A 24527-nucleotide genomic window follows, 5' to 3' on the forward strand; every position below is an offset into this window, starting at 1 on the left:
TTTACTACATAGCTCTGTAAATTCTTAATGTCCTTATAATTTACAAGGAAGTACTGATGGAAAAACATAACAGAATTTGACATTCATTTTAGGGAAGTTTACTTGAATTATTTTGCCCCTAATTAGAACCAATTAGTACACAACTCTTTTTCAGTAAAGCAAAAAATTATTAGATTATTTGGATGTTAACAATAACACTCATTGTCAAAGACTTTGTCCCATACAAAAAAGTATCTCTTCTGTATTTTTCCATGTTGAATCCAAAATCGTTTGCAGAATTTCCCCTTCGTGTTTTATTATCCTCAGCTGCACTTGGAAAAGCTGTGACAAGGAAAATGGAAACTGCCACTGAACACTAAACAAGAGATCTCCGTGAGGCCTACTATAGGTGAAAGTCACACACGTGTACACTTTAGAAGTAAATTACATATTTCCAGTGTCAGCAGCCTTATTTATGAAGATGTAATAGACGCTGGCATTTAAAGAACAGTTTTGAATGCACCGTAAAAATTACTATAAGGTCCTATTTTAGTTTGTGGGACTAAAAAAATTTTTTGAAATGGTTTTGCCCAGGGTCATTTGTGAGTCTTTACAAAGTGAAAACATCCTTGCATTGCATTTCATGTATTTAAGGAAGTTCACTCGGACACATGAATGATCCCTCCATTTATTGAAACAGATGCTGTGCACTTTGATAGGCTTTTTGGTGGCTGATGATGAGAGGTAAAGTAAAAATGTGAATAATGTTGCTTTAAAAAAAAAAAAAAAGTACTGAGTACCTATCAGGTACCCTAAAAGTAAGGATTTTAAACCGCAAACATTTTAATAGAGTGGTTTCAGAGGCTACAGTGTAACAATAGACTACATTTCAGTGTGAACCGACTGGAATAGCCTTGTCAATACTTCATTAGTTCACTATTTCTCCTGACCTGCGTTGGTATTGGACAGCCCAACACCCATATCACAGCTGAAATGGGTCACACTCGTTGTATTGTATTAACCCCCGTGTGCAGAGATGAAACTGAGCCCGCTGCAGGCGCCGCCTCTCCGGGAGCCTCCCACCAATCAAGTCGGTGCTGAGGCGGGACGATGACTATCCGATGCGCTGGCAACAGGTTGCACTGGAAACGGGGGAAATTTCCCGATGTCCTCAGTTCATTGAGTAACATCTCATCCCACCGACGCTGTCAGCCACAGAGCTGCTGCCGTTGCTGCTGAGAGGACTGACACATGCCGGACCCCTGACTCAGGAGGACATCTCGGCGTTTGGATCATCTTTGCAGGTGCGGTAGAAGTATCTTGGTCTGAATATTTGCACAGCTGCTGCCAGTTTTGTTGCGTGTTTACTTTAGTGTGGAAGTGGGCAAAGTGTGAGCGTTTTGCTGAGCGGGCATTTTCCAACATTTTGAATGAGCGGAGATGGACACCTGTGGCTTTGTGATTGGATTTGGCAGCCGTCTTCTCGCGCTCAGCTCTTCCTGCACACGACAATGACCAACAACAAACCTCGGGCACAAGCCTTTTGTTGTTCGCTGTCACAGGTTTGGATGCGGCTCTTGGTGTGTGTGTGTGTGTGTGTGTGTGTGTGTGTGTGTGTGTGTGTGTGTGTGTGTGTGTGTACACGTACTCTGCTGCTGCGTATAATTGGATCAGACTGCGCTGCGTAAAGAGGATATGAGGGGGTTATTGTAACAGGTAAAGGCTTCAAATAGGAAGCTTGTCGTTGGGAGGCATGTTTATCTTGTTGCTCCGCTCGTGGTCCCAGTGGCTCGTGTAAACAACCCGGTGGTTTCGACGCTCACCGATACTGACTGACCGGATAGGTGGGTGTGACGCAATGAATCCAGGAGCCGACAGGTGCTTAAAGGTTGCTCTGTTTAATGGTTTCTCTAGTCGATCTAAAGCATTTCACATACTCGCATGTATTTGGAAGTTGTTTTATTTATGTTACGAGTCAAACTCTGCAAATAATTTCCAGTCTGGTAAGGTAAAACAACACAGGCTTTGTATTGGTTAGATGTAAGTAAGATAAGCCCCTTGAAAGCCCCTTATATCCTCACCAACATTAGAGTGTACTCCTGATATCGTGCTGTTTTCTTTTACATTTAAGATAAATTGCTCCAGAAATAGTCCTGACCTAAAATTCACGCTTGGGGCCACACTTCAAGCTCACTTTGAGGTGTTTGGGTAAACATGTACCTCTTAATGAGGGACTGGCATTACCATGTTGTTGCTATTTTAGACAAGATAACCTGCCCCTGCTTCACCCACACGGCCCTCAATGCTGGTAACCAGGAGAGTTTGCCTGCTGGGGTTATTCTGCTGTAGAAAATATGGTGTTTTTTGGTATCGGAAAGGACTGGGTGTGTTAATTACCTTATTCATGATCATCTATTTGCTTTTAGTGTAATCACATGGTGATATGTATGGTGGGTGATTTTTACCAAAATTGTCCATTACAAAGAAATATTTAAAACCTAACAAAAGTAGTTAATCAAGGTTTTGTTTTACATGCATCAAGCACAGTTTGTTACAGTGAACATCTCACACTTTCATTTGGACTGTAACCAATGATTATTTTCATTATCAATTATTCAAGTAATGTTTTTTCCGTTTACCAAGCAAAATGTCAGAAAATAATGAAAAACACATTTTGATATATCTAACCAACTCTACAAAACACAATGATTTTAAATTAACAATTAAATAGAGATCAATTGAAAATGTTATATCACAGAAATTTTACAGCCATTTACTGTTTGGAGTTTTTGCTTGAAGATGACTTAAAATAATAATATGAACTATCAGAACTGTGCTCAGTTAGTCCTCTATTTGATTAATCAGCTGATTGTTTCACTCATAATATATTTAGATAATAGATTGCAATCACATCACTGAGCCTTAGTAAGACAGTATCTCCTCTTCTTGCTCAGAGATACCTAGGGGCAAGAGAAACCGTGGGAAAAAGTTTAAGATCAAACGGGCATTAACAAGCAGAGTGTGTATGAGCCGAGTCGGAGGAAAACGAAAAGTGCCTGCTGGATAAGGAAAAAGGGACGAGTGATGGCTGATGAGCCAGTCTGGTGACATTCCTGTCTCTGTTGACACAGCCATTCCTTGTGACAAGTGAGAGAGACAGAGCACGAGGAGGACCAGTTGTCATTAAACAGTGCTCAGCTACCAAACGTGTACAACAACTGAGCCTTTGTTGAAGTCTATTCATCCAAGGAGCATATTTACACCTGGGAGCTTTTAGCGTGATCAGCAGCTGAGAGCCGAGCACCTCGGCAGCACTAAGACAGAGAAACATATTGGGCTTCTTTTTTTTTTTTAAACCATTACTTATTATCTAACATAGCTCAGGGAGAGGTAATTTTTAACCTTCAGATCATTGTTTTGATGCACAACATGGTCTGCCAGCCTGGTTATCTTAGGATGCATTTATTTTGCACTGTATTTCTGGTCTCCAGTTTTGTAGTCTTTTAATTAGTCTCCTCACTTTTTATTTACTGCCTATGTGGACAATTTTCCGCGTGTGTAGGCTTTACAGTCGATGCTGCCCTAGTTCTCAGTTTCCTCTTAATCTGTCCTTATTATACAAATGCAAACCACGCGCAATGCTGAAAGGGAACGTCTGGAATCCTAAGAATGTTTTCAGGAAAGACAAAGTCTGACTTCGATCCACTAATCTAACCCCACTGCTGGTCGAGGTGCCGCGTGTTACACTATAACCAGCGGTCAGTTAGTGTCTGTTATGTTATCTCACATTCCTGTTCGAGTCACATCTGTGAGCGCTGCAGGTATGGACCAATGAAGCAGCCCTTGAGTTGAAGGACGATCGTGAGATCTGTGAAGCGAAAAATCAACAGAGCATAAATTAAATGGCCAACTTGTGCAAGAGAAGAAACACTTCCTTTTATATGATAATGCGAAAGTAGTAACAGAGGTGGCTTAACTTGATTCCGAATAGTAGTTTTTCGCCTCTTGCAGAGATGCTAAAGGAGCCGTGCTTGTTAGATCAACTGCTCTCAGATGGGGAATCTACAGCAGGTGTGTGTGTGTGCACCCGTGCATGTGTGTGTATGTGCATATGTTTGAGCGTGTGTGTGTGTGTGTGTGTGTGTGTGTGTGTGTGTGTGTGTGTGTGTGTGTGTGTGTGTGTGTGTGTGTGTGTGTGTGTGTGTCTCTGCCCAGCTCAAAGTAAACAGTCTACGCCTGAGTGACTCTCCTCTGAAGTTTGGTGGCTGGGGAGACTGGCAGCAGCAGAGAGGGAGAGACGAGGCCCATTCCTGACATAGCCCCTAGTGTTTAATGCTCCACAGAGCCTGAACAATGGGAGGAGTATTCACCTTCTCATGCTGTTCGTCCCTAAGCTCACTTTTTCAGCATATGAGGTGGACATGCTTGGGTTCTACTACTGTAATTATTTATTTAATTATTACGTATTTAACTATGATTTAAATTGGATCTGCAAACCAAATATGCATCTGCTTGATACTCAATCAGTTAATCCTTCCTCAGTCTAACTGCTCACAATGTCGACCACTGTTTGCTTCCAGTTTCCAATCACAAGACGAGACAGGTTTTTTTACAGCTGCGTTTACTGTTGCCACGGCGATAAACGTTACGCAACTTTGAGGGAGTTGTAGCTTTAATGCACAGCACGGTTCAAGTCATCCTATTAACCCAAACCATTATTTTTCCCTAATCCTAACCAAGTCGTTCTGAACCCAATCAGGAACACTAATTTATGAAACACTCCTGTGGGTCGTATACAACAACCAATGTGGTCGCATGGAGGACTCGTTGTAAAATACCAGCTTCTCAAATGCGAGTCTATGGTGGTTTTATTTGTCAGACATTCATTTGGGTTTGAATTGATTCATGGACTTCAGTGAATCATTGTGGGCATTTATTTTACAATTTCTGACATTTTACAAGCTAAAAAAAATGGGCAGAACAACTGACAATTAAAAAAATTAATGTCAGAGGTTCTCCAGTGATTTAGTATTGCACCTCTATGAAACTGGAAGGCTCTCAAAGACAAAACTGAAAAAAAGGAACCTGAGATGCCCTGACCTTTAGTCCCAGTATTTTTCAAGCACTTTTCAAACTCTAAAATGCATCATCCTACATTTCCCATAATGCAACAAATACCGTCCCTTTGTTTGACCCTCCATGCCAGGTGCTGTGAATGCTCACACCTTTCGATCTTCATGTCCCCATTTTGTAACGCAGAATATCTTTTATCCATTTTTAATCTCTAAAACTACAGTGAGGTGTAAGGTTTTGGTGCCTGGTGACATCATCCGGATTATTACTATTATTGTCCGATTTTAGAAAGATTCTTCAGACACAGAGAAAACATGACTCAACTCTTGTAGTCCACATGACGTCACGTCTAAAATTGGTAGAATTCCCCTTTAGCACAATATTGAAAGTTAAGGTGTCAGTAAAGTCCCGCACAAACTGAGCTCATTCACTATGCACCTGTACAGATCATTATTCCTGTGTTTTCCCAATATTAATGTCAAAAAAGATTTTTAGATGCCCTCTAACCTCTATCCAGCTGTTTGAAAACATAAATCTGAATGACCCAATGTTCCTTTTTGCAGCTCGTCTTCCCTCAATAATGTTGGAATGAGAGCATGTAAATAAGAGAGCATGTAAATAAGAGGAGGTGGGTGAGAGGACGATGTTAGCCAAGCTGACATCAATCATGGACAACCCGTCTCCCTACTCCATGAGACTGTAGGAGCTTTAAGCAGCTCCTTCAGTGGCAGACTGCTGCACCCTCAGTGCGGGAAGGAGCGCTACCGCGGCTCGTTTGTTCCGACGGCTGTCAGACTTTTCAACACTAGCCTTAAATAACATTGCACCGTGCTTCATTTCATAGCACCTGACACTTTTCCTCTTTTTCCACTCATCCCAAGCCGTATTTATTCATTTTATTTTAATATTTTATTTGTTTTTTTTTTGTATATATATGTTTATATATAGTTTGTGTGTGTGCGTGTGTATTTATTTATTCACTGCTCTTATTTTTTCCTAAAATAATAATTTTGTATATATCTGACTTTATGTATGCGTATTTGTACATTTTTTCTTGTTGTGTGCACCTTTTTTGTATTTTTTTGTGTTTCTTTGCTGCTGTAACAACTGCATTTCCCCCTCTGTGGGATTAATAAAGTCCAATTCTAAGTCGAAGAGGCAACAACTGATTTTTCTGGGGTTAGGTGTCTCTATTATACAAGCTATGCTGCTGTGTTTTTCCTTCCTTCTCTACACACCCTCTGGAAAAAAGTGGGCCTCGACCTGTACAAAGAGCTTCTTACTACCCCACTGATATATTTGGCATGACATGAATACAATGCATTCTGGTTGAGAAGTAATTAAAACTGTCGGGCAGCAAGAGAGGATGACAGCTTCATCAAGATAAACCAGCAGTCTGAAATTTAAGCCAAGTCAGAGTGACTCCACCTGGGAAGAAGTAGGTTGAGTTTACACAAAAGAAGACGACAAGAAGAAAAGTAGTATTTGTCAACAGGCCAGTGTTGAGGGCACAATAAGGATTGGATATTCTCCAAATCCAGAATGTGGAATAGAAAAATGGTGTTAGCAGCTGGACTTCAATGTTTGTGTATTTCATGCTTCTGTAACATGCGTCACTGAATCACCCGATTTGCACCTCTGCTGTTTTCCCTCCTTGTTGCTCAGGCTGCTCGTACAGAAACCAGGAAGTGAACATGAGCACTCTCTCCACCGACAAGAAGCCGCTCGTGGATTATGGTGTTCAGATCCGCTTCATCAAAGACCTCCACGACACAGCCGGAGGTTATCCTGATAAATCCAGAGGAAGCAGCAGTGCGACTCCTCCTTCCAACAAATATGGTGTGGCCGTGCGTGTTCAGGGGATCTCTGGACAACCGTACGTGGTCCTGAAAGATGGAGAGAAGGGGGACTCGTATGGAGTTCAACTAAACACTCCCACCCCCGGCTCGGGGCCACCTTCACCGTACAACAGCCTCCCCAAACTTAACAAAGAACCAGAAGAATTCACAAACCCCTATAGCCCCGGTGGAAGCACATCACGCTCCCCTGTTTCTCCAGCAGAGGATGAGGACGGGGAAATTTTCGGGAGCCCCCTTAAAAGACCTCCAGGGGACGGTCAAGCAGGAACACAAGGGGAGGAAGAAGGTGGAGCTGCCAAAGAAAGACAGGCAGAGAGGTCGAAAGCTGAACCCCAACTCAAAGCAACAGTCAGTGAAACAGATAAAAATAAAGATCGGACTAGTGAGGAGGAGTATAACGAAGCAGGACTAAAACCTGTCAAATTGAACGCTGTGGGACCCAGAGCGGTTCAGCAGGCTGGCTCGGGCTTTACTGGCTCTTTGGGGAGGTACAGTGGGAAGAAACGGAGTACAGATTCCTCTTCACAATCATTCCCACAACCTCAGGCATCAACGGACAAGGAGCCTGCCCCAGCAATCGACACCAACTCCCTGGCTCCCATAAACAAGCTCATCAGCAAGTTCAACAGTGGAGCGCCTGGCAGCGCCCCGCAGGCCAGAGGCCGCTCTGGGGCGAGGCAGCGGCTCAGGTTTGATGAGCGCAGGAGGTCCAGAAGTCTTGATGCGCCAAAAGATGTTCCACCAGAAGTTTCCCTTTCCCCTCCTGTTTCTCCAACTCTTAATCCCTACGCTGCTCCTCGCTCTACCTCCTCCAATTCGTTGACGTCATCTGCTCCATCAAGTGGTAACCTGGGAAAGAGCCCCGCATCTGTTGCCAAGGTGACAGCCCTCGAGGCCACTAAGATGAGCTTCAAGTCCTCGGAGAAGTTTGTTGCCAAGGACATGCCTCCAGCTGTAGCAAAAAAGCCTGTAAGTACCAGTGACTGAGAGCTTATGAGCTTTAAGCAACGATTAGGTCGTCTCTTTGTTTTGTGTCTGTTTTAATAGCTTCCTCGCTCTGTCTTTGAAGGAGATACTTCCAAAGAGTCCGAGTCAAAGCCAAGTGGTCACCAATGGGGAAGCGGTTCAAGCCAAGCAAGCAATTTTCAACGTCCTCCAAAACGGGCAAGTGAAACTACAAGCATGTTATAGCCTATTAAATAGATAAGTGTCGCAGTGATATGGATGCATTTCTTTCCAAATGTAATTTTCTTTTAAATGTTTCCCCATCAGCAACGGTGGAAGTGAAGGATCCCTCAAAAAGACGGCCAACGTCACCTATGAAACACCCGGCAGTTTAAAGGTAGCCTACGACAAAGCCCGTGTTTTCTTCCCACATGCGGTAAATGATTTGCTGCCACGTTGGCTCATTTACATGTACGTACACATATGAGCTCTTCTTATTGATTAGGAAAAATAGCGTGAGTACAAATTTTGCATTTGTGTAAACAAAAACATGTTTAACTAAACCAGAACAGAAATAATTTAAAAACAAAAATCCATCCCCAATCTTGTGAACCGTGTGCATGACAAATAATGTCAAAGTTTTGGTTGCTAACTTTTTTGTCGCTTCCAAACATGTTCCAAACATGACGTGGATGAAACCTCTCGAGCTGACACACACTAATAACGTTTTGAAGATTTTGTGGAGACCTGTTGATGGATTTGAAATGATATCAAGTTTAAGTCAGTTGTGTTGAATTTATGGTTCCTTTTATTTTTTTTTATTTTTTTTTAGTCGAACAAACAGGCTGTTGTCTGCTTTCGCCCACTGTTATAGAAAAGTTTGACATTTGGAGAAATATGCTTGTTTGCTTTCATGCCGAGAGCTGCATGGAAAGACTGATGCCTCTCTCCTGTCTATGTGATAAATAGTTAGCTAGTTAGCTTAGCATGAAGAGTGGAAACACAGGGGAACAGCTGACCGTAAAATCCACTATCCAGCACCTCCAAAGCTTCCTAATTATTACATTAAATCCGATTTAAGGCGTAAGAATAAGGCAATTTATTATCATTGTAAAAAAAAAGACAACGAAATTGAGTAGGCAACTCATCAGTCAATTCATCAGCAATGAACAAGGTAAAAGATGTATTTTTTAAAAAAAAAAAAATTTTTTAATCTTTTTTTTTTTGTTACAATTTTCATCTACTTCTCATCTACTCCTCTGCAAGCAAACAAGTGTATTATGTATTCAATTTGTTGCACAACCTGTACAGCAGCTTGCTAATGAAGTAGAATCAGTCCCACAGTTTAATTGTAATAATAAGATCATTAAAAAAGAGCTACTGAGTACAGCATAGTTTTAATGCCTAATTTCTCTCTAACCTGATTGTTTATGTCACCTTAGTGGAACTCGCATCAAAAGTACTAGTATACAATATGTTGTTTTTGTTTTGCAGCCATCTAACCTTCACTTCACAGAAGGTTTGTCAAGACGTACATAGATGTATTTTACTCTTTGTAAAATACAAAGGGTAAAAATAGAGACAGTCCAATTAGCTTTTGGTGCAGGCTCAGCATGTTGGTCCGTGTTTGACAATAGTGATGTCGTTTTCTTATTAGGACAGTTCTTGCAATGACGCTAACAGATGGTTAGCAGCCTGTCCTCTTTTCTGAGGATATGAGGTTTCTGTTTCATTCACTCTGTCTCAGAGGATCCTCCTTTTGGCAAGCCAAAACAAATTTGAAAATTAAGGAGCACGCTAACTTTTCCGTTTCCTTCAGTTTTGGTGCCACATTTGCTCCTTTGTGCTCCTGTGACACCTTATTGAAATAGATTATGCCACCGTTATGAGAACACACACACCCCCTCCTTTTAAATTTGCAACCTTTTGCATTAATTTACATCCAGAAGTTAGTCCTTTGTGTTCTCACCTTCTCATATCACATGCTCTTGATTATGTATGATCCCTTGTTATGTACTTCTCACTGTGTTTGCGACCATGGTTGCCTGTAAATTATTTGCCCGTCTTGTCTCTTGGCAACGAAGCACCTGCAGAGGAAGGCTCAGAGTGTTGAGGGCGCAGTCATTGAGAGCCATCAATAATTGAGATGGAGTGGAACCCTGCACCGGCTGGGGGTTGGCTTGCCGGATGGGGCTGATCCTCCTCTCAGGGGTCCTGTTGTACAAAACCTCCCTGTTTGTCATGACGATTACCGCGCTGTCCACTTAAGTAGATTTAGTACTGCATTTCTCTTACCGGCAGTCATCTCGGTATTGCTCTTCAGAGGCAAACCCCTGGATGAAGGGTTTCACTTTACACCGGGCTTTTTTTGTTGTTGTATTTTTTTGCCCGGGGCTGTTTCTTCTCCAGCTCCGTCTCTAAACCAAAATATTGCTTTCGTCTGTTTAAAACCAAAACATACGATCAGTCAGATGAAAGAGTGTTGCTCAACCAAAGACTCTTTTGGGGTGTTTGTGCCACAACCAATGTCCAGATTAATATACTGCCCTTTGAGGCATGTTGACTTCCAAGTGAAATGTGAAGCACAGTTCACGTTCCCTCAGCACCACTCATGTCTGTGGCTCTGTAAGTGCTCGTGGTGTGTTTTGACTGGTTCACTGCAGTGTTGCTTGTTAACGTGTATCAAAGGGAGAGTGATGGGGTGAATACACTGACAGGCGCTTTGCGCCCCGCTTAATTGAGGATCAGATGCTGATGTGTTGAGTTACCTGGGTCTGAGACAGTTGATTTGAGCTTATTTGTATGGAGAGCAATCCCTGATGGTTCTTTATTGTTCAAAACAACCAAGTTTACATGTCTGTGACCTATTAATCCAAGGGCTGATGAGCATTTTTCCAAGGGTTCCCATTCATTGAATCAGTGTGAACAACTGTGCTATAAAATATCCAACCCAGTATCTAGCCAAAGCGTCTAATAAAGTACGGTGCCTTAGGTTTAGGCACCAAAAAACACGTGGTTACATTCAGGAAAAGATCGGGGTTTTGGATTAAATCAGTATTGTTATGTATGTATTTTATGTAAGTTAAATGTATTACGTTGTGTCAGAAACTTACTTGCGTTACTTAAATCAAATCAATTTTGACTTTGGCTTTTTCACAGACTCAATAGTCCATAGTGGACTTGAAGGTACATTACACACTTTGGCATGATAGCCGGCTGTGCCTGGCTCTTGGCTAAAAAAAAATAAATCTGAAGTACACGATTGCGCACATAAAAACTTGTGTGGCACATTTTGCCAAGAAACATCCAGTCATCAAGCTTAATCTGACACATTTACGCATGAATGAATGATATTATTACAACTGGCAAATTTCTAATGCAGGTCGTTAAAGTTACAGTTAAGTTATTGCAGTAAGTTACATTGAGGATATGAAAAAAATTGAAAGTACAGAACCGGGGAAAAAAAAAACATCTCAGGAAACTGTTTTTTATTTCTCTTTGCAACTCTTTTCTTTTAAGGGGGATAAAAAGGGTCAAATTATCCAGTTTTTAATGCCCCAAAAAAATATATAAAAATGTTGATGAAATTCTCTGCTTCACTATTCTTTTAACTCTCATGACCCCTCAAGTTTATTTACCCCTGAACAAACACTGGACCAGATTTTTATCACAAGACCAGCTATGACTTCTAATTGTTATTTAACTGACTACTAATGTATTTAGCACAACAGGGGAGTCTCTTTTATTGTACATATATAATATATATATTAGGATATGGCTGATGCAATTCACACAAAGTGCTGAAAAGCTTGCCAGTACTTATTCTCAGTTATGTTATCTTCTGTTAATTATCTCTTTCTGAGGACAGAGAGAAACTGAAATGTCCCAGAATGGGATTATCTACAAATTGTCCTGCGGGGGACGAGAAGAAAGTGAAACAAATCTGTACAAAATATATCTTCATCCATCGATGATAAGTAACAGAAATGTGAGGTCCCCCGGAGGAGCAGAACCATCCGTGATCCTCGCTTTCTTTCTCTTTTCTGTCAGTGTGTGCGTCCCTGTAATGAGTATGTAGGAGGATAAGAGAGGTTTCATGGGCAGGCTGCGCTTATACCTCCTTTTCACGGAGAGGGAAACTTTCTGAGCGGCGGAGTGGTGTGGGCGACGAACGAGCTGTGCTCCCCTGCAGCCTGTCAGAGGCAGTTGTTTATATGGGGGGGATCATCTTTTTTGACGATGTCTGAGCGCACTGGCAGGCCTTGTTCTCCCAAAGATTTTTTTTTTGACTGTCAGAAACTAGGGCAAGAAATCCAAGCCAATCCTTTTCTTTAAAGGTTGTAGCTGATACAGAGCGCATAATGCATTTGCGAGGTCGACAGCAGCACTCTGCGGCGATATTTTCAGTCCTCCTCTTTGTCCTTTTTCTCTGTGTCTCACTCTCGATCTCCTCAACACTTTCTGTGTGTTTGTATCTTGTACAGAAGTCAGGATCTGACGGAAGCCTCAAAAACGGAAACCTTGAGGAACTTCATGACCAACTCAGACGCTGCAAGAAAGAATTGCAGCAGGCCCATGATGAGTAAGAACGCGTGTGTTGTTTTGCATCTACAGTGTGTGCACTTAACAGTCAACAATAAGCTTCCAGTTGTTGCTCTTTTTGGGATTGTTTCACTATAGCTTGATAGATCGGCTTAAAAGGGGTGTTGAAATATTCATAACGTGTGTGTGTGTGTGTGTGTGTGTGTGTGTGTGTGTGTGTGTGTGTGTGTGTGTGTGTGTGTGTGTGTGTGTGTGTGTGTGTGTGTGTGTGTGTGTGTGTGTGTGTGTGTGTGTGTGTGTGTGTGTGTGTGTAGACTGGCTGAGGAGCGAATGGCCACAGAAGGAGCAGAGTCTCGTCTGCGCCTGCAGGAAGATCAGCTGGCCGAGCTTCAGGAAGACTTGAGGCGGGTTTCAGAAAACTCACCGCACTCAGACTCACTGCTGACGGTGTGGACACTGCACAGTAGACCTTTTTAATGGCAGACATTTTGACTTGTCACAGTAAGAAAACACAAGAGTATTAATGGTGGCTCAGTTCTATTTAGTGTCCCAATAAGCCATGAAAATGAACCAGCGTGCAGAAAAGCAGGACCTCCTCTAAGTGGAATCATGAATACACCTGTGCTTTTCCTGCTGCCTTTACATTTATTTATCTGTACCTGCTTCTCTGCAGGATGTGAGGACTCTACAGGCCCAGCTGGCCGAGGCCGCCATGCTACGTCAGCACCAAGAGGAGACGCTACACCAGCGCGAGCGGGAGCTGACGGCCCTGAAGGGGGTGCTGAAGGAGGAGCTGGAGAGCCACGACAGGGAGATGGAGGATCTGAGGGAGCAGTACAGCCAGGACATGGACAACCTGAGAAGAACCATGGAGCAGTTCACACAGGTGGATGACACTGTTCTTTGAGTTTTATACTTGGAGTCAGTCACACAGAACTTTACTTTGTTTGAACTCAAATTTCCTGATGTAAAGTGGTTCACTGAACAAAAAAATATATTTTGTAATTATCAATCTCTGGTTGTCAGTATTTGAAAGTTCAGGCTTATGCCATTAGGCAAAAATGATTAATAAACATTGAATGTACTGCAGCAGTGACAAATCCTAAGAGATTTTTTTTTTTTCATCTGTCTTTTCCATTAGGGGCCCAATAGTGCACAACAAGAATATTAATGAGTAAAAGTAGAAGAAAATCTGTCACTTAAATGAATACTCAAGTTGTTTGATGCGAGTTCTGTGATCTCCGCATAATTATCAGCTTCCTTACAAATACCTCTGAATTCTAAATACTGTCACCAACTCCATGATTTCAGATGCATTTTTTTCCAGTTAGTCGGAGCAGGATGACTGTTCCTGACCTACAAACCCCAAAAATTGGATTTTATTTGGGAAACTGAAACTAAGGGCGCTTTCACACCCACCTTGTTCAATCTGGAACTTTGGACTTTTTCTGTTTGGTCAGAACCAAAGCAGGTGTGAAGGGTACCCTGGACCACTGTTCAAACCAAAGGTTCTTGGTCATGATCAAACTGAACCATGGTTCAGATCATTTGTAGTGTGAAAACACTTTCAGGATAGTTTAGACTTTCAGACCAATTACAGAAGATTTAGGACATTTTTTTTTTTTTTTTTTTTTTTTTTTTAACAAAGTCAGTGGCAGAATTTCTTTCATTTATTAATAAAGATCTTGTGCTTCAGAGAGTCGTATTGACAGGTGCTTTAGGCCAAACTTTGAAACAACGAAAAACAAATACTCAGTAAAAGTGGACGGCTTTTCTCTCTTTACGGTTGTGGTTAAAATAGGAGATCGTGTCTGTTTTGTTTTCAGTTTTTGATATTTATGTCAGCATAAACTTTCTCATACACGCAAATATTAATGTTTTCCAGGTGACTTTCCCTCATTATATTGTTTCAGTGTGACACTAAGATCACAGGATAATTAAACAGGAAGGATTAATCGCTTGTTTTAGAAAACCTGCAATGCAGCAATCCCAATGACTATTTCTCAATTTCCGATCACTGAAAAGACTTTCTGTTGTTGTTACATCACAGTCTGCTAATGCACTCTTAAGATAGAACCAGTCTTTACAGATCCTCTCTTTGTACAGGTCTAGGGGGAGAACAGTCAGGTTATACCTGTCAGGCAGTTTGTGTCCTGAATGAGTAATTAAGGTGATTTTAACTTGTATTTTGATGTTGCATCTGCCTATTTTACATCTAGGCTTTGTCTTGTCATTCTGTTTAATGTGTCAGTATGCAGTCAGTGTTCAAACTGTGAGTCAGGATGATGTCAGGCTAAGCCCACTGTGCAGAGTTAGAAAAGAGAATATCACTACTTGTGATCACAATGTAAAACTTTTTCCAGTTGGATTTCTGTTGCAAAGTTTCTGTTTCCTCCGGTGAACTATTTTTGGAGTAGTGTAGGACGTGGCGTAGAGGAAATTTGAAGAATCTATGTATATACAGGAATAGATCATTATGCAGATTTTGGAAACCATAACAGCAGTGTCAGGAAAAAAGTAACATGCAGCCAGAGAGCAGGAAATAAGCAGACAGACTGGCAGCTGCTTTTGATGATGGGAGTTTATTTGGCAGTAGGTGGATTAAAGTAGCTGAAGCTCTACTAACGACTAACGACTGTACTGTGCTTTATCTTATTTATTTGATGTTTTACAGTGTTGTTTCCTATGTAGATGTATTCTTTTTAGAGGTGAAATGCATCCTGATGAAGGCATAAGCTGAAAGATCTGTTTTTGCCTGTTCCCTCGGGCTGAATATTTGCCTGCAAAAGAAACTGAATTAAAAGAAGATGTGATAGATTTGGGCGTATGAACGTCTTTTGAATCGCTGCGCTTTTACATGTCACAATGATAAGAAGGGTAGTAGAATATAAGGAATAAACACATTTTTTTAACACTGACTCCATGCATCAGTCCCAGGAGGAGATCGAGGAGGAGAGAGAGCGGGTTAATGCCTCCATGTTGACGCTGGAGGAGGAGCTGGAGAGCTGCAGAGATCATGGGGAGCAGTGGAAGACAGAGCTGGAGGCCACCACACAGGAGCTGCAAAACACCAAGGAGGAGTTAGTAAATCCTTTGTTGTTTTTCACCATGTAGAAATGGAGGCCAGATGACCCAAAGAAATATCAGAATAAACACATTTGTGAGCCTCTTCAGTCAGGACAAATTTGAATGTTCTTCTGTCACCAAAAAAACAAGTATTTCATATTTTGCCTTTATTCATTTTGGGACTTTCTGTATAGCTCAGAAGCCTCTCGAGGTTGTATTTATCATTTGTAAGTTTGGAATACACAAACTGCACCTTTTTCAATGTCAAAGATGTCCTAAAGGAGTCATACCGCCTTCCCAAACAAACATACGCAAAAGCAGCAGGGCAACTGTATGTCTTAAAACAGGCTTGTGTTCACAGCTACTTCTCGTTGCTTTGAATTGGCTGTCATAACACATTTCAGCCGCGGTCAAGCATCAAACACACTCTGTCTTATTTGATATTTTAACAGTCGGGAGGATTAGTTCAAAGAATCTAAACTGCTCACTGAAAAGTTTATAATGTACTCTGAAACAGATGCTGTCTTGTCTTGTAATATTATTATTTCTCCTGAGTTATTTTTAATGCATGCACTCTTTTCACTTGACTTTTCATGTGGCAGGAACGGAAAGCACTCCAGCAGTCGAACGTGAGAGAGAAAAATTAGCACTGCTCTTGTTTGATTTGAGTAGATTTAGACCGGTTTTAATCAGAGTTTGAGATTCGTGCTGTGAAATTCACCTGAAAGAGCTCCTATCAGAGTGGATTTTGTATCTGATGATATCTGTTTTGATCATTAGATCAGTGAACCTGTACTAACTGTAATCTAGTGATGATAAACCCAATTGTGTCATTCTTGATTGTTTTTTTTTAATTTCCCTTATGACCAATCACTTTTCTTTTTAAACCATCCCTCTTTCCTGATGAAATTTTCTTTCTCTTGAATGAATAAGTGAGTGATACATCTCAGTTTTAGGCACAGTCTGACAATCAGAATTTTTATGCTTGAAAAAAAGCTTTGGATGTGGTGATGTAGAGCAGCAGCTACACTCCTTGTGGTGTGCTTGTTTGGTGTTGCATTTACTGGAGCTATGTACACACGTATGTGTGCACACGTGTATTTCTTATGGCCTGTGTGTTTGCATGTATAGACTTTAAAGAAGGATATTTTTTTTTCCCACTGTGGCTTCTTTAAGATCTACTTTCTTTCCCCAGACTGCTGAAATCTCATTCAGAGAAGGATGACATTGAGGGCACGCTGAAGGACCTTCAGGATTCACTGCTCGCCATGAAGAAACAAATGGCTGCGTCTGACGATAACCACTCTTTAGCAGAGGTAATTCACATGTCGGGCATGAGGCAGAGCAAAGATTATGCCTACTGTGTGGGTGAAATGCAGAGGCTCATCTCCTTTTGTTTTACAGTATGTTGTAGCTCTTTTTTTTTTTTTTTCTTTTTTTTTAATCTCTCGGAGCTGTTCTGTGGTTATGGTTTTTTTTTGGCTGAGGTTTAGAGTCATAAAATTTTCCTGCATACAAAAATACTTACACTCAAATGCCCCCTACTCGTATTAACATATTGTTATGCACCCTGGCAAATTCCTTTTACTCACACATCATTCATCTCTGATTACTTAATCCCAAGGAGCTTCAGCGTTGCCATGACGATCTGAAGCGGACTCGCGCCAATCTGGACAAACAAAAGGGTGAGCTAGACGAGAAAATCGAGGCACTTCAAGCCCTGAAGAAGGCGAGTGGAGAGAAAGAGGCTGAACTTCAGTCAGAGATCGGCAAGTTGAAGGAGCAATTGCAGAAAGACAAGGCTGAGCTGGAAAAGGCGCTCGACAAGGCAAAGGAGGTAAAGCATCTAGATTCTATAGAAAACAAGTGACTTAGATGATATAAACAATTTTAAAAGACAAAAGGAACACATTTAGTGTTATTTGTTTATTTGAATAAACAAGAAATTAGAGTTTCTGTGTACATTAATCTTAAAAATTACAGAAAAGTGCAGCTCGTAAAAACAGTTTGTAATATGAATTTAATCTTTCCCTCTCTTCTCTCTGTCCTAATCCTCTTTACAGTCATCAGTTGGGTCGACAGGAAAGACTGTAGTGGACCACAGCACCAACCTGGAGCTGCAGGAAGCAAACACTCGCCTCAGAGAGAGGCTGGCCCGCATGGTACTGCACCAAAAAAAATTTAATAAATAAAAGACTTCACAGTACACAGCTGTGTACACATGTATGCAAAATTATGTAAACACACATACTTTACAAGAACAAAAGAAGAAATGTCCTCCCACACAGACGCTATTTTCAACCGAGAGATGTGAAGTAAATTACATTCAAAGAAAAACTCCCAACATGCAAGCTCAGAAAATAATCCTGCCAGGATAAATTTGCATAGAATGTGCATTGTGCTCCATGTGGATTGGAACAGCAGGGTATTACAGCTGTTAAAAGGGCCATAATCTTGTTACTTTTGATGTGAAATGGTCATGTGAGGAGAGTAGTCTTACACAAATCTGTGCAAAACCAAGTATGCAGTGGTTGTGATAATGAAGACTGAGTTCTTGTTATAATTTTGTTTAAATAAGAAAAGACCTGGAGCTCTTTATTATTTGCCATATTCCCTATTTTCCAGTTGTTAGAAAAATTACTCGGAGGCTAGGTTCAAAATCAAACATATTGGACATTTATTCTTGCAAGAAGGAGCAAATACATGTACACTCAAAGAAGGATGCCCAGCATTGCTCAACGTCACTCCTCCATGGGGCAGCTTTTGTACAGTGTGACAAACAATTGACATTCACCCACATTCCCTTTGTATCTGCTTTCATATGGTAATACTGAGTTGGTTGTAGGTCACAAGATAAGGACACAGGGGAGTCGTAAATTAGATGCCGAAAGTAAAACAAAAGAAACTTTCAGGAGCCACTTGAAAATAAGATGAAACAATCTTATTTTCTTTCCATCACCAGTGCAACCACATAGAAAAAGGGGTTGCTCTTCATTAAATATTGCTCTATTTTATTAATTATTATTATTATTATTATTATTATTATTATTTTCTTATTCTCTAGACAAGGCTTCACTCCAGCATACCCCGGAGCTTGGAGGTGGAGGAGGCGGTGGAAGCTCTGGAGGATGAGAACCGCTCCCTGAAGACTCAGCTGGAGGAGGGCAAGAGAGGAGCCACCCGCCTGAGCAAGGAGAGGGACGAGCTGACCCATCGGCTGGAGGAAAGAGACCTGGAGAGGGAGGTGCTGAGGAGGGGCAAAAGCGACCTGGAGGAGCAGAAGAGGCTGCTGGACCGAGCCCTGGAGAAGATTAATAAAGAGGTGTGATGGTGTAACACCGGCTTCAGGGTTAGACGAACATCCCAAGTTTGCTGATACAGATGTTGTCGTTACCTCCATGTCTCACTTTCTTTCTGTTCCACCCTCAGATGGAGATGATGATGGGAGATTCTCGTCAGTCAGTGGCCGCCCTGCAAACACAGCTCGACGACTACAGGGAGCGCTCGAGGAAGGACCTGATGGAGGCGCATCGCAACAGTAAAGACAGGCTGGCTGAGCTGCAGAGAGCCCAGAGCAACCTGAAGGCCCAGCAAGAAGAGGTGAGGGGAAATGGGATGGAAAATAAATGGGAGAAGTGAAGGAAAAAAAGTTAAATGTTCAGGGTCGAACCCAGAACTTTTCAAATATTAAGTTTAATATTTGTGTCCTAAATATTTTTTTCGTTAAATACTACAGTAGATCATTCCATCAATTAACTATTAGTTTTGCTTTTCTTTAATTTTTAAAAGCAATTTAAAGGTATTATTTACCTTTTTCAGACACTTTTCTTTGGCAGTTAGCTCTGGATGATAATCTGTCTGCAATTGTACGGAAATATTTCAACGACTATAGATTGGATTGTCATGAAATTTTATTCAGACATTCAAGGTTTATTCAAGAACAGTGAATCCCTATGATCCCGGTGATTGGCTGACTTTCCCTCTGGTGCCATCATCTGGTAAAACATGATTCATTTATGACTGAAGACCTGCAAAATAAAACCTGAGTCATTCCCATCAGCGTCAGCTATACTTTATTTTTAGCGCTGATTAGCAGACGTTAGCTTGCAAACACACTAAACTGAGATGGTGCTAACGTAGTACCTGCTATAAAAGTTGTTGAAACTACAAATTGAAAATGTTTATTTCACAGTATGTAAATTCTTCGCAGTGCAGCAGGGTTATAAAAAGCATGCGTGCCTATCTATGTCTAAGGTAAACTTAGGAGAATTACGAAGGAAGGAAATGTATGAAAATGGGTGGATTTCACATTTAATGTCCCAAATAGCAAAACCCTGCGTCCTTTTTCCAGGTTTCCCGCCTGAAGAAGGAGCTGCTGGCGTGCAGCGAGGAGAGAGACGGCGCCCAGCTGGAGAGAGACCTGCTCAACAACCGTCTCAAACACTTGGAGAGCGAACTGGAAGCGGAGAAGAGCACGCACACTGACCGCAGCCGGGAGATCAGAGGCCTTGAGGTGAGGCTTCAATGTCAAAGGTCATGGACCTGGGGAAACTAAGATGGGTGGTAGTTAATGAGGGATACAGTGATGTGTCATCAAATGGAGTTAAAGACTAAGATATGGTCAGGGAGTCATGCTTTTAAGTGCAGACCGTTTGACAAGAAATGGAAACATGTTACACCATGTATCCATGTTCACAGGATAAAATTAAAACGCTGGAGATCGAGCTGGACGAGGAGAGGAGTAGTGTGGAGCTCCTGAACGATCGCATCAACCGAAGCAGAGATCAGGTGCAGCCTAAAGATATTTGAATGCACATGCAAATAAGAAGCCACATTTCTTTGTAAAGCATATCTGATAAGTTTACTCACTCTGCCTGCTCCTATTTTTTCCTCCATCTCGTGTTCTCCTCTCAGGTGGACCAGCTACGTTCAGAGCTGATGCAGGAGCGTTCAGCGAGACATGACTTGGAAATGGACAAGAGTGCACTTGAGAGACAGGTACACACACAACACACACACACACACACACACACACACACACACACACACACACACACACACACACACACACACACACACACACACACACACACACACACACACACACACACACACAGAGAGAGATATTTGAAAACAATCTGTGGTTTTGTTAAAGTCACGCGACCGCTCTCCTTGCAGGTGAAGGAATTAAAGTCCCGTGTGGCAGACGTGGAGGGACAGAGTCGACCCACAGCTGGACTCACCCTGCTGGAAAACAAAATTCAGGAGTTGGAGGAAAGACTACGCAGTGAAGAGAGGTACGACTGAACACACACAATGGGTACAAAAATAAAACTCTCCAGCTGAATATGGAGTCCTACTTTTTGGAGACTATTTTAACGAGTGTAAGTAACTGAACAGTATCCCCAGTTATGGTAAATTTACTGTACAAAGCTTTGTTTTTGTAAAGCATTTCATATATGCACAACAGCAACCCTGCGTCTACTATACTGTATGCATGCTAACTCAGAACAACAATGGATCCTGTAAGGTCCCAGGAACTCCGAAAACACCTGGGAAGAAAAAAAAAAAAAAAAAATGACACAACATACCCAATAAAAGTGTAAAGCTTACTGTGTCATTGTGTTCTTATATTGTGTGAATTCTGGATTTCTCCATCTAGAGAGAAGGCCAGTATCCAGGCCTCTCAGAGACGAATGGAGAGAAAGCTGAAGGAGCTGAATGCCACATTAGACCAGGAGAGAAGCCAGCACGTGGAACAGAGGGATCAGGTGAATATCATGATCTGCATGCACATTACCTTCAGTGTTTGCTGGGTAAATAATTATACTCAAACAGGATTTAACCATTTAAAGAAATAAGTTTGGCATATTGGGAAATACTATTCGCTTTCTTGCTCTTAGCTACATGAGGACGTGAAAACCACTCTTATAGTGTTTACACTAATTATGAAGTTGGAGTAAAACAGCTGGTTAGTTTGGCACGGGGGGGGGGGGGGGGGGGGGGGGGGGGGGGGGGGGGGGGGGGGGGGGGGGGGGGGGGGGGGGGGGGGGGGGGGGGGGGGGGGGGGGGGGGGGGGGGGGGGGACTGGAAAAGGTTTGAAAACAGCTAGTCAGCATAAAACCACCTGTACACCGCATGACTTCAAATGACAAAGATATAACACTGTATTTTAATCAGTGACCTGTAGGGGTGCCAGTGGGTGAATTTTATTGGAGCCAGACTACTTGTTCCCCTCTGTTTTCAGTGTTTGCACTAAGCTGACCTAAAACTTAAAATGTTGCAGGTTTTAGCTTGATATTTAGCTGATATGCAAGTGGTATTGATAGTTTCGTCCAAGGCTTACAAATAAGAGTATTTAAAAAAAATGTTAAACTATTCTTTTAATGTTAAACATGTTAAATGTACTATTCCAGTCTGAAGTGTTAACTACTTTTCTATAGTAGTCTTAAGTTTCCTGACTCTTGACTTTGTACTGATTTACCTGCTCGGTGCAATTTTAATCGTGTAGTAAGAATAATCAATAGATAAAGCCTGCTGTTTAATCATTAAACATAGTTCAAACTGTAGTTAGTTGCTTCTTTACATGAGACTAATTTCATCTGTCCTTTCCTAACCCAAACCCAACCTCACTCGGTCACCAGGACACTCCCTGACCTCCCACCTCCCTGTCGTCTTTCTGCTGCCTCAGCATTTGTAACCGTAGTGCCTCCCACTAGAAACCCACACACCCATCAAACCGGTGCCGTTAACCCCGCTGCCCCGCTCTGCACGTCCTCACCTGTGACCTCCTCTGTTCCCCCTCTAACCCCCGTCCTGTCCCTCTCCGTCCCCAGCTGTCTCTGCGTGTGAAGGCTCTGAAGCGTCAGGTGGACGAGAGCGAGGGGGAGGTGGAGCGCTTGGAAGGAGTCCGCCGGAAGGTTCTCAGGGACTTGGAGGAGCAGCAGGAGCTCCAGGAAGCTCTGCACGCCAAAGTCACAGTGCTGGAGACTGAACTAAAGTAGGTCTCGAGTTACTGCCCCAACACTGTGAAATAATGTTGATTTCTTTTTTTACGCCGTTCAGTCGCATATACGATGCAAGATGACGTGTGGAGAAATCCTAAACCATATCACTACCATGTGTCCTCTTTACACTAGGTGGCACTCTGTTGTAACTAGCCGGACACATGGCTGTGTTCAGTGAGCTGCAGTGTACAAAAGTATGAAAGAAGTGAGTCAGTGTAATTGGATTTTTCTCTCGCTTGCTTTCTCTCAGGCGGAAGTCCCAGCAGAGTCATCGCACAGCTCTGGGCTCCTCCACTTTAAGCTCTGAGGAGGAGGACGGTTTCTATGACGGCAACATCACCTCCATCCTGAGCGAGAGTCACCTACAGACCTCCAACTGCTAGATGAAGATGACAACAACAATAATAATTAAAAAAAGACCTACATATATAGAGAGAGAGAGAGAGAAAAAAAAAACTTGTTAAATTTTTTCCAGAGAAAAGTACTCGGGACATTACGGCCTCACTTATGACAAGAACTCGGTTGCTATTCCATACAAAGTTGCCTGGCAGTTTTTTCTTGGTGTTATTTTTTTTAGCTGCACAGCCCAACAGAGACCGGTTGTCAGGATAATTATCTGTGATTATGACTCCTTCATTTTTGTCACGTTTTATCTGTCTTGAGATCTTTTTCTTTCTCTGTTTAGTTGAAGAGAAGTGTTATAGTTTCTGCAGGGCTCTTTGCTGTGTGTTTATCGTATCGAGAACATTAACTGTACACTGCTGTGGTAGCACATCACTGTGGCATGGTTTATACAGTAGATTCCACATCACCTCTAAACCAAAAAACAAGTTACACATTTTTGTTCTAATAGTTACAGTCTTCATATGTGTGTTTGCCTGAGCATGATAAGTTACATCTGTCGGTGCTGTTAGCAGCTCCAAGAGTTTTTTTTTGTGCCTTGAAAGTGATGTAATGCATATTTTTTTTTCTACCTTTTGAATGTGATAATAATTGGCCATTTAAACTGAGCCTATATTTTTACACTGTATTAGTTGTGCATACCAGTTGATCAAGACAATCAAACATACGTACAGTAGCACTGTGTCTCCTCAGAGATGAAACTTCTTTGTGTAACATTTTTCTACTTCCCCCACCACATTTCTCATGTGCTTTGATATATCGAGACATTCCAAGCTTGAGTCATGTGCATGTCTTCACTCGAATGCCTTAAAAATTAGCTTTATTTTCTCTTCATGTCGTCACCGCATGTTTTCTGTTTATAATAATGATTTCAATAGTATTTCATATGCTTGCCTGTGCTTGCAGCTTCCTCTGCATTTCTCCTTGCTGCACCTGGTCGTTATGAATGTTGATTTTCATCTTCCGATGGCATTTTGATTAAACACGCCTCATTGAAAATGTGGATCAAGGTAATTAAAACTAAGGCCACTGTTAAATTGATAATGTCTTTATGAAGCTGCTGGTAACTTTTGTCGTGCGGTGTAGAGTTTTGTTAGCCTCTAAAAAAAAATGACAGAAATTGGAAACAAATTTTGGACCTTGTGTACAAATAAAAAGAGGAATATTGTATTTTTTCCTAATTTCCTACTTATTTTTTATCACTTAATACAATATTGTGCATTTGATCTGTTTTGGGGACATTTCAACAATTTATTTTAAACAATATTCCAAAGTTATTGCTAGTGGCGGTAGTTTGTCATACTATCCCTCCACTGTAGCACAACAGGGTAACAGTATCACAGGAAATGGAAAGGGAGAAAATGTTGTACTAAAAGGACTGTAAGTGTGGCAGATATCCACTTGACTCAACAAATTCACACTGTTGAGGTCTGATAAAAGCTTCACACAACATTATGAACGTATTTTTGCAGGAAGCGAGGACTGTGGATTTTGACCTCATCACAGAAAACCGTTCCAAAATACATAATACTATCTGATTTGTGTTTTAATACACGCTTGAAAAATTTTGAACCTTTTACCCTTAACACTGGGTTGCCACATTATCCATTCATGAGTAATTTCTGCCGTGCCGAGAGCCAATATAGAAAGAGGT

At 41.6% G+C, this 24527-nt stretch overlaps 1 protein-coding gene across 2 annotated transcripts; it reads left to right on the forward strand.

Moving 5' to 3' along the window:
- Positions 1 to 1118: 1118 nt before the first annotated feature.
- cgnb (cingulin b) lies at positions 1119 to 24043 on the forward strand. Of its 2 annotated transcripts, XM_069693545.1 has the most exons (21): positions 1119 to 1283; positions 6718 to 7880; positions 7981 to 8075; positions 8184 to 8253; positions 12341 to 12438; positions 12713 to 12845; positions 13072 to 13284; positions 15330 to 15478; positions 16067 to 16093; positions 16660 to 16780; positions 17089 to 17301; positions 17528 to 17626; positions 18529 to 18786; positions 18894 to 19064; positions 19816 to 19977; positions 20163 to 20252; positions 20379 to 20462; positions 20643 to 20761; positions 21127 to 21235; positions 22301 to 22464; positions 22722 to 24043. In XM_069693545.1, exons 2-21 carry the CDS (start codon positions 6747 to 6749, stop codon positions 22852 to 22854), a joined length of 3642 nt encoding a protein of 1213 aa, XP_069549646.1. In that variant the 5' UTR covers positions 1119 to 1283; positions 6718 to 6746; the 3' UTR covers positions 22855 to 24043. The 2 variants fall into 2 exon arrangements, with proteins under 2 accessions (XP_069549646.1, XP_069549655.1); XM_069693554.1 differs by lacking the exon at positions 16067 to 16093.
- Positions 24044 to 24527: the final 484 nt, after the last annotated feature.

The sequence above is a fragment of the Brachyistius frenatus genome, unplaced genomic scaffold (genome assembly GCF_029030835.1).
Source record: "Brachyistius frenatus isolate BFR_SWC_R1_liver_20210118 unplaced genomic scaffold, ASM2903083v1 Contig_2, whole genome shotgun sequence".
Taxonomy (NCBI): Eukaryota; Metazoa; Chordata; class Actinopteri; family Embiotocidae; genus Brachyistius; species Brachyistius frenatus.